Source organism: Humulus lupulus, chromosome 3, assembly GCF_963169125.1.
Source record: "Humulus lupulus chromosome 3, drHumLupu1.1, whole genome shotgun sequence".
NCBI classification, from domain to species: domain Eukaryota; kingdom Viridiplantae; phylum Streptophyta; class Magnoliopsida; order Rosales; family Cannabaceae; genus Humulus; species Humulus lupulus.
In genome coordinates, this window is record NC_084795.1 from 274,477,339 (window position 1) to 274,487,681 (window position 10,343).

The following is a 10,343-nucleotide window of genomic DNA, read 5'->3' on the forward strand; positions in this document are numbered from 1 at the left end:
AATAACAACAAGCCTCACCAAACTAGCCAATACAACAGAAAAGCTGAGAAGCTAACAGACCAGCAAAAACATCAAGCTGATGCAGCAAACTGAATTATAAAACGATGCTCCTTAGCAGAAAGTTTATGCTTTTGAATACTTAACAGCCGATGATGAAGAACAGCCTTAATTTCTGCAGCTATGCTCATTGCAGATTTAGAAGATAACTCAAATATGCAATTGTTACGATTTCTCCAAATGCTGTAAACAGAAGCAGCTAGAATCAAAGTTGCAATCTGATGAATGAACACAGATTTTCTGCTGGCTAACCAAACTTTCCAACTGTCAAACTCAGCAGGCCAACCATTCCCATCTAACCAGTCACAAACATGCGCCATCACCTGCTTAGACAGAGAGCAATCAAAAAAGAGATGGGCATGACTCTCATTAACCTCTCCACAAACAGGGCATAAGGGAGATTCTATATGCACTTTGAACCGACTCAGATTATCAAGAGTAAGTAGCTGAGAGTTGACTACTTGCCAAAGTCGAAACCTATGCTTAGGTAGAGATAGCTTACACCAAACAGCCTTGTAATAGTCCACCTGCTGAACCTGAAGAGAGCTGGAATAGATTCTGGCAGGACAAAATTTTCCTGAAGCACCAGCAGCCATTATCTCATCCCTGCTATATATGCTCCTAAGGTTACACAACTTACGCCAGTACCAGCTGGTATCTGGGGGCACCTTATTGGACCAGAAGTCAGCTCCTTTTAAATAAATGGAGTTTATCCATTTCACCCACAGAAGATCAACTTTCTCAGATATAGCCCAAATAAACTTGCCCAAAATAGCATGGTTCCATTTTTTACCATTTCTGAAACCGAGCCCCCCTAGAGCCTTAGGCAAACAAACCTTATCCCAGGAGGCTACATGAATCTTACACCTATTTCCATTGACTCCCCAAAGGAACCCACGACAAAGTCTCTCAATTTCCTTTATGATGCTTTAGGGAAGCACAAAGATACTCATCCAATAGTTCCTTAATCCAAAAAGGACCGAGTGAATCAATTGCATTCTACCGGCATAAGATAGATGCCTACTAGCCCAAGTGTGAAGATTCCTCTTGATTTTCTGAATAATGACATCACAGTCCTCATGCTTCCACTTGGTAGGTCTCATTGGCACACCAAGATACTTTAGGGGAAAAATTCCCTCTGACAGATTCATTTCAGCAGCCAAAGTCCTTTTTCCAGCCTCCGAAATGCCTCCAAAATAAATCTGGGATTTGCTCTCATTTAAGTGCAATCCAGTGATAGAACCAAACTCCCTAAGCACCCCCTTAATCACCTGAACTAAGGACAAAGAACCTTTACAGAAAATAAGCAAGTCGTCAGCAAAGCATAAGCTAATAAGCTTGAGGCTCTTACGCATTGGATGAAATCTAAAAGCTGAATTCTGAGCTGCAAATTGGAGGCTACGGGTCAGATAATCCATCACTAGGACAAATAAAAGAGGAGAAATCAGATCCCCTTGGCGAAGACCCTTTGCACCTCTAAACTGGCATTGAATCCTGCCATTCAATATTAGTGAATATGAAGTTTTGCACAGGCAAGTCATTATCCAGACTATAAATCTAGCTGGGAAGCAAAGAGCCTTTAAAAGTTCCTCAATAAACCTCCAATCAATTGTATCATAGGCTTTACTAATATCAATTTTTATCGCACATCTTGGGGAAACAACCGATCTATTATAGTGCTTAATAATATCTTGACAGATGAGAACATTATGAGCAATTGACCTTCCTTGTATAAAGGCTCCTTGGTTAGGATGAACCAAAACAGGGAGCACTTTAGCTAAACGACTACAAAGAAGCTTTGAAACACATTTGTAGAGTGTAGTGCAGCAAGAGATCGGTCTATAATCAACTGCTCTATTCGAGCTATCCACTTTAGGAATCAAAGATAAAGATGTGTTCAATAACTCCTCAGGTATGATCCCTGTTTCAAAGAAGTTCTGAACAGCATTACTGATCTCACCTCCAATTTCCGACCACATTTCCTTAAAAAACGTCGAACCATATCCGTCTGGCCCCGGAGATTTAATACTAGAAATGCTGAACATTGCCTCCTTGATCTCCTTATGCGTGAAAGGACTCAGTAACATAACCTGTTGATCCAAAGACAGCTTATCCCCCATTGCAATATACATCCTGTTTATCTCCTTAGTGACAGAACTGGGACTTCCCATTATTCCCCTAAAATGGTTCAAAAAGTGAGACACAACTTCAGGGTAACTATCTATCACTCTCCCTTGCTCATCAACATAGGTAGCTATTCTATTAGCCACCTTACGTTTCTTCAAACAAGCGTGGAAGAAAGCCGTGTTCATGTCCCCCTGCCGCAGCCAATTAATTTTGCTTCTTTGAGTCAAAAAGCTATGGCACATTTTCTCTTGAATTCTGAATTCTTCCGATGAAAGTTTGACCCTATCCTGGATTGTAATATTATGAGGCTGAAGTTGAGCTTGGAACGTTGCTTCCTGATAGGCAATTTTGGCTGAATGAAATTTAATTCCTAAATCCCCAAAACAGTCCAAATTAAACCTCTTCAATTTATGCTTTAATCTCATTGACTTAAGATAAATAGCCTTCAGCCCTCTTCCTTTCAATGGCTGCCTCCAGTTGTCTAAAAACAACTGTTTAAAATTCCTATGCTCAGTCCAAAAATTGTAAAATCTAAAAGGCTTAGTCCCCAAATCCTCCACAGGTAAAATAGAAATAGTACACGCACATTGATCAGAATAAGGCTCCCATTTAAAGACAGCAGTGGTATTAGGAAATCCATCTAACCACTCCTCATTTATGAACGCATGATCTATTTTAGAGTAGATTCTAGCATCCCCATCTTGATTATTAGTCCAAGTATAAAACAAACCCGTACTCTTAAGCGCTTCCAGATTAGACAAAGACAGCCACTGAGAAGAATCAACCATTTCAGTAGAAGACATTGACTTTCCTCCATTCCTTCCTCTAGCTGTAAAAAAATTGCATTAAAGTCCCCAAGAACCATCCAAGGGTTAGCCGAACAAACTATTTGAGATAAACCATTCCATAAAGACTTCCTCTCTTCCAAAGTATTTCTGCCATAGACAAAAGTAATATTAAAGGAGCTTTTGTGACCCGCCATTTTAACTAGGCAGTGAACAAATTGAGCATTCTCCTCTAATACACTAACTTTGACAAACACTTTCCTCCATATAATCAAAATCCTTCCCTTAATCACCGGACTAGTATAGTAATCCCAGTTCCTAAATTTATCATCCATTACTTCCTGCACTCTATTAACCTTCATTTTATTTTCTAAAATAGCTCCAATTCCAACCTTATTCTTACTACATGTATCTAACACAGCTTCTTGTTTTTTCGGGTTATTCAATCCCCTTATATTCCAGCAAAGTATATTGCAACTATCCATAAGAAGTTTGCAAATTACCCCTGTCAGCTACCATTCCCTCTGCCTGTTCCTGAAGTACCCCGAAAACATTTGTCAAATTCTTATTCTGAACCTCATCCTTATGACTAATCATACTACTGTTTCCACCCCTTTGACCACTTCTATTCCCTGGTCTCTTAGGCGTGCCACTTGCTCTGCGAATCTTGCCCCTTATCAGCTTTTAAATCCTCAACCATCTCCTTGTTACTTGAAGATTGACCTTGACCAGCCACAGTATTCACAACCTGATCTGATGCCTTAGCCGTTGATGAAGACTCTACCTGATTAGTCTTCTCCTTTTCCTGAACCTGAGAACAACTAGGTTCAGTAACCTTAGGATCCAACTGGCCCTTCTGGTTCTTGCGACAGTCAGTGATAACATGTCCATAATTTCCACAATTCTTACATTTGACTGGTAACCACTCATACTCCACCCCTTGTTCCACAAGCTGACCAAATTCATTCATGAAATGAATAATTCTAGGAGGATTATCTGAAAGTTCCATCTCCACCAGTACTCTAGCAAACTGAACTCTAGTTCTCTCTTGAGTAAACTTATCAACCATTATCGGCTTACCTATAGTGCTTACTAGAGCACTAAGGCAATTGTTGCCCCAATATTGAAGACCAAGGTCATGCAATCTGATCCATAACGGTACTGAGCGGACCAACCGAATCGCATTCAGATCTGTTGTCCAAGGTCGAACAATCACCGGTTTTCTGTCAAAATGAAGACTGCCATTTTCCAACACATGACTGCGTGTAGCCTCATCGTTAAATTTTACCATTACCAGACCCATGGACATTCTAGCAATTTGAGCAATCCCCAGGTGACCCCAAACTCTCTTGATAAAGCCTTCAAAAACCAGCAGTGGAGGGTTAGCCCCAAGAACCATACAAATGACAGCTTAGTCCCAGTTAGCTGACTCGATTCTTACTTCATCCTCATCAATCATTGCAATCCTCTTCCCATCCTTAATAATAGGTTCAGCATAGTCTAATTTATGATCACCGAAGGATAGCTTACTCGTATTAAACTGATTCCAGTGCTTTTGTACCGACGATTGATAGTCTCCACCTTCTATTTTGTCCACCCAGCTAGTAGAAGATGGCCCAGCCATAATCGGTTCCCCATCTTGACCAATCTCATTCTCAGCCTTCCCCAAATCTGGTTCCATTCGTGTTTTACCCTGAACCTGGGTGTCCCCATCGCAGACTTCCTCTTCCCTCACCTCTTCTGATGGAGCTTTCAAATTTTGGATTGAAGGTAGACCGTAATCATCAGCTCTAGTCACCGGTTTTCTCACAGTTTTCTTCTTCTTCGCCATGGGAGAAGAAAGGTCACGAGAGAAAACCAAAAAAAAAAAAATTATTAATTTTATGGATATTTAATTTTAATATTATTACTTTTATGCATATTTAATTTTGATATTATAAATTAAAAAATATTATTTCAATTTTTTATTTTTTAATTATATCAAAGTATTAGGAGCGACATTTGTCATTGTTAATAATATAACAGTTGCCGCTAATATTATATTATTAGGGGCGAAATATGATATGAGAATCACGATTATTAGGGGCGAAATTGTTGCCACTAATACTAATTATTAGAGTCGACTTTTATGTCGCCGCTAATAACCGACATTAGCGTCGAAATATTAGCGGCGATACGTCAGCGGCGACATGTCGCCGCTAATGACTATCAACGACGACTTTAGATATTATTAGTGGCGACATCCGTCACGCCTAAAGACCATTAATGTTGTAGTGTGGATTGAAATAAGTAGAATATAAGAATGAATACCTGTGTGTTATTTGAATTGATATTGAAAAATTATTAGATTACTAAAATAAGGGAAATGCAGCATGTTTTTTTGCAAAATTATCTATTATTTTCTTACAATTTCTAGTGTGCTGATTTGATTGTCTTGATTATTTGAATTAATTAGGTTGATTTTCATAATTTGATTATGTGTTAGTATGTGTACATATAGCTAGCTTAGCAATATTCTTTATTTTAAAATGAGTTCTATATATGTATAAGCATAAAGGTTGAATGTAGTGATAATTATTTGTTGCATTATTTCTTTTTGTTTTTAATATGGTAAATGGTCGTAATATATTTTTAAAACTAATATATAGGAGTTATATATTTTACAGTTTACACAGATTGTAGTTATTATTATTGGATGATTTATTTTAGAAAAAATTATAATTTAAAAAAAAAACTCTAGGTGTAATTTTTAGCCTCCAAATTTATGTATATTATACTTGAAGTAGTCTCAACCTTTGTACAATAGGGTGCTGAAATCCCAATTCCGAACACTTAGAATACATTGGTACACATGTATTTAAAAATTGGTAGGAAATCATGCTTCCATGTATGCATGAATAATATTAAGTTTTTCTTAAATTTATTTGATCCATATACTAAATATGATAATAAGCCTTTATTATTATTATTATATGATTTTATTTATTTTTCATTTTTTTTAAAAGTTCACCCTTAAATTTCTCCATCCCAAAACTCTTCAACAGACTTGTAAGGGCCTTCATTTGAGATGAAACTAATAGCAGGATTCCCTTTTTGTTGTGGAATTTGCTCTATCTTTTCCAACTCTTCTGTGCTCAGATTCCACTCGAATATATCAATATTTTGTTTCATTCTTTCCTTGTCGAAGCTCTTCACAACAAAACACACTCCTTGCTCATACAACCACCTTAGACAAATCTATATAAATAAGAATAAGATATTAATTAGTAAACATTAGTTTAAGCTTTCTTACTAATAAATTTAACTTGTTTCCACTTGAAAATTGACCTGAGCAATAGTTTTTCCTTTGGCATTAGCAATCTCTTTGAGCACCACACAGTCCATCACTCTATTTGTTGCCCACATTCCCTCTTTGTCACCTCCTAAAGGAGAATATGCTGTAATTAAAATTCCATTTTCTTCGCAAAATTTTCTTAATTTTTTCTGCTGCCAAACTGGGTTCATCTCCACCTAATAACAAGCACAAATAAAAGAAACCCAGAAAGTAATTATAAGTCTCCATTGTTTAATTCTAGAAAAATAAAAAATGAAAAAGGTAGATCATGTACATGTAATTAATCACTACTAATATTTTGTCACAACTTTCTCATTATTACTTCTATTTTTTTTAAATTACTAGAGTAAATTAAGGTGATAGTCACTAATAATATATATTATTTATTTAATTAAGGTTAGTTAGACTATAAGGAGAGAGGATTCAATTTATCTATTTATAAATTTTGTAATATAAACAATATTATAACATATAGTTTTTTTTTATGTCACAGATCACAAGGTTAATTATATATAACTAAATTAGTTTTATTCTTTTGGGATTAACATATATATTAAGAACTCGAATATAAAGGGAGCCTCTAAAACGCATATTTTTTTTTCAACACCCGTGCATCCTTTTTCTATTTCGACACCTAAATAGTTATAATTCCAATTTTTTTTATGTGATGATGTACATTATAGCTATCTAGAACATCTTACAAATTTTCAAGAAATTCTGAATAAATTATGGTACCGAAACAAGGTCTAAACTGTCTGTTGCACGGGTGCCTGTTTTTTTTGTGTACGCGTGTAAAATTTGACAGTTTGAACTCTGTTTTTGGTTTCGTAAATTATTCAGAATTTATTGAAAATTTGCAGTATATTCTAAATATCTACAATGTACACTGTCATATAAAAAAATTTGGGATTATATCTATCCAGGTACCGAAAATAGAAAAAGGATACACTAGTGTTGCAAAAAAAAGGGATGCGTGTAGTCGTTCCCTATATTTATATGCATATAGCAATATATAGGGGTAAAAATTAGAAAATGTATAAGATGGTAAGGATTCAGATGCAAAACTTGGTTGACTGCAGGAGGGATTTTGGCGGTGGCAAGTAGGGTTTCGAGCTTTTTGCAGGAGAAATTGCTGACTCCAATGGATTTTGTGAGGCCTAAGTTTTGACACTCCTCCATGCTTTCCCATACAGACTTAAAGTCCATAACAAGAAAATCTTCCTTCTTGAAATTCAAAAATTCTCCAGGTTTTATTGCAATTGGCCAATGAATTAGATACAAATCAAGGTAGTCCAACCTCAAATTCCTGCTCAAATCAATCAAATTAATCAGCACATATTATATATTGATTTCTACTCAATTTAACTTTTCTATACATGATTTTTATTCAAACTAAGCAAATAATGGGGATTAATCCACACAAAATCATAGTTCTAAAATTATATTGTTATAGAGTTTTGACTTAATAGTTTATGGTGGGACATTTGTATATATAGTTGACTTTAATCATATGAGAATATTTCAGTGTCTATGATATGGTAGCTAGCACATATATATGAATAGATAAAGAAAAGAAAATTAGTGTTACCGAAGAGTTTGTTGTATGGCTGGCAAGACAAGGTGATGATGAGCTTGAGTGCACCAAAGTTTAGAAGTGACGAAAAGCTGAGTTCGAGATTGGATGAAGCCAAGGGAAATAGCTTCGGAAATGGCATCGCCGAGAGGCAGTTCGGTCTGGTAAATGGCGGCCGTGTCGAAGTGTCTGTAGCCATGCTTGATTGCGCCAAGAATGGCTTCCTTTGTCGTCTCGGAGCTAATCAACGGAAACGTAGATGTTCCGAACCCTATAACGGGGATCGTTTTCTCTCTACTCAACCCAACCTTCATTTCTGGAATATTGTTATTGTTTTCCATAACTTGTAATATATGATTATCTCCTCTCTATTTGATAAATCTGAACAATTGTAATTATAGCGTATTAATTATATATATTATTTGATCATATGATCAAATTATGAGATGTTGATTAAAGGATCGATATGTTTATGTATATATAAAGCATAATCACTACACAGTTTTATAGAATCTTTTTGCAGCCGCCTGATTAAATATATGTAACGTTGTTAGTGAATAGCTATTGATATTAACCGCCGGCCATATGAGAATTATAATATATATATATTTATATATAAATGTTGACGAAGATTTTCTGTTGATGACACATTAATTTATTTTTAACTTCATCACCGCCGGCCAATATAACGGACTCAAATTGAGCCAGAATTTGTTTTATTAAAAATTATATAAAAAATTTAACACATACGTACATACATGTCATAAATCATGTAATAAAATTAATTAGTGTTTTTCTTTTTGGGATGAACGTATTAAGAACTCATATATATTTATATGCTAAGTGCAAACAATATACAAATCACATAGTTATATTTAGAAAATTTATTAATTATTTTTATTTTATTTTATTCATTGCCATATAAATTTTAATAAAATAAGCAATATTATATATAAAAGAATGATATAAATTTATATATAAAAAAAATTAAAATAAAATATTGTTTATGATTTTTTAATAAAAATAATATAATAATATTTTAGATCACAAAACGTACCTTATTAAAGGTACACAACTTGTTAGAATATTTATTTAGATTTGGTATATAAAATCAATTTGTTACAACTAATTGATTTAATATATTAAAATCAATATTTAATTTATTGACAAAATATTCTAATTAATGGTCAACATTATTTGTTACCTGATTTTGTTGTTACCCAATTTTTCATATCCCAACTGATTGAGAAAATATCTCAATCTGTGGCAGAGACTCTGATGCTAGGTCTCACTCTATAAATATAGAGTACCGGTCCCCAAGCTCACTGCTTATTCTGACTTTCAGTAACTCCATCTAAAAGAATTAGTGAGAGCTTGGAAGCCCGTGTACTCATTCTAACTTCTGTTTCTTTTCTTTTGTAGATCTAAAGCTAGATCGAGGTTATCAATTGCAATGACTGGAGGTATACAATATTTGATCTTCTTTTTGTATATATTCATTCTATACATTAATTTTGCCTACATGTATATAGGATTGTTCATATGCCTATATTTCATTTTAATCTAACACGACATTCATGCTATTATTCAAAGCACACCTCAATTATTGGAGAATTTTTTTGTTTATTCTTAATAGAAAAAAAATATTATTCTTATTTCTTATGTAGTTACAGAGTCATTCTATTTGTACACATGCTTATATATAATGTAATGTTCGGTGTTATTTAATATGAATATATATATATGTTACGCCCAGATTTCGAGACAAGAGGTTATGACTCCGAAAACTGGGCTCGTCAGGTGTGAGCTCGAAATGTATGAAAACATCATATGGTCCAGCCGTAAAATCTCTGAAGTAAAACACTGACCTCGAAGATGTGTAACCTCGGGATATTTTCTGAGTTCGAAATGGCACGACACTGGGATATATCTTTGATCGGTTGTCTTCAGATAAGACCGTCCGAGCTTGGGAAGTGCAAGCTCGGGTGTGATAGCTTCAACAATACCTACCTATCCCGAGCATGGCCTGAAGTTAGGTGACAAGTTCGTAACAGTTCCGTAAGTCTTGACAGTCACAATGCCGATTGCTTGTCTCCAAGACCTGATGAGTCACCTGGGATAGCCCATTACGTGCGAACATATTTATTGCTATGTAATCCCAATATTTAAGGGATACCATTTAATCTGTTATCCGTTCCCGATTTTCATGGGACGTTTCCATGTATATAGGAGATATTACATTTAATATCATTATTTTAATTGATATACATAATATCTTCCCGAAATATGTGGGAATGAACTCTGTAACCCTCCCTATAAATAGAGAAGGAATCACCACTTGTAAGGGACCGACTCTCTGATTTCTGACTTTTGGAGAGAAAGCTCTGCGTAGTTTTGTTGGGGTTTTATGCCCTAATTAAAACCAAAATTCTTTGTAATCTCATTTTATTATCAATAAAAGAATAGA

At 35.0% G+C, this 10,343-nt stretch overlaps 3 protein-coding genes across 3 annotated transcripts; all 3 read right to left on the reverse strand.

Moving 5' to 3' along the window:
- Positions 1 to 71: 71 nt before the first annotated feature.
- LOC133825725 (uncharacterized) lies at positions 72 to 653 on the reverse strand. The gene has a single exon (XM_062258631.1). It carries the CDS (start codon positions 651 to 653, stop codon positions 72 to 74), a length of 582 nt encoding a protein of 193 aa, XP_062114615.1.
- A 2,956-nt stretch (positions 654 to 3,609) lies between these two features.
- Positions 3,610 to 4,368, reverse strand: LOC133825727 (uncharacterized). The gene has a single exon (XM_062258632.1). The coding sequence runs from the start codon at positions 4,366 to 4,368 to the stop codon at positions 3,610 to 3,612; it is 759 nt and encodes a 252-aa protein (XP_062114616.1).
- A 1,207-nt stretch (positions 4,369 to 5,575) lies between these two features.
- LOC133824335 (non-functional NADPH-dependent codeinone reductase 2-like) lies at positions 5,576 to 8,362 on the reverse strand. Its single transcript, XM_062257217.1, has 4 exons — positions 7,892 to 8,362; positions 7,369 to 7,609; positions 6,297 to 6,479; positions 5,576 to 6,206 (listed from the first exon to the last, which is right to left on the reverse strand). Exons 1-4 carry the CDS (start codon positions 8,215 to 8,217, stop codon positions 5,982 to 5,984), a joined length of 975 nt encoding a protein of 324 aa, XP_062113201.1. The 5' UTR covers positions 8,218 to 8,362; the 3' UTR covers positions 5,576 to 5,981.
- Between the last annotated feature and the right edge of the window lie 1,981 nt (positions 8,363 to 10,343).

Bases quoted from the DNA above. Each gene is read 5' to 3' on its own strand.
- LOC133825725 (XM_062258631.1), bottom strand. From the start codon at position 653: ATGGCTGCTGGTGCTTCAGGAAAATTTTGTCCTGCCAGAATCTATTCC.
- LOC133825727 (XM_062258632.1), bottom strand. From the start codon at position 4,368: ATGGTTCTTGGGGCTAACCCTCCACTGCTGGTTTTTGAAGGCTTTATC.
- LOC133824335 (XM_062257217.1), bottom strand. From the start codon at position 8,217: ATGGAAAACAATAACAATATTCCAGAAATGAAGGTTGGGTTGAGTAGA. The intron at 7,610-7,891 runs GTAACACTAATT...TGATTTGAGCAG, and splicing joins GCCATACAACAAACTCTTCG to GAATTTGAGGTTGGACTACC. The intron at 6,480-7,368 runs GTTTTGCATCTG...GCTTGTTATTAG, and splicing joins TCCCTCCTGCAGTCAACCAA to GTGGAGATGAACCCAGTTTG.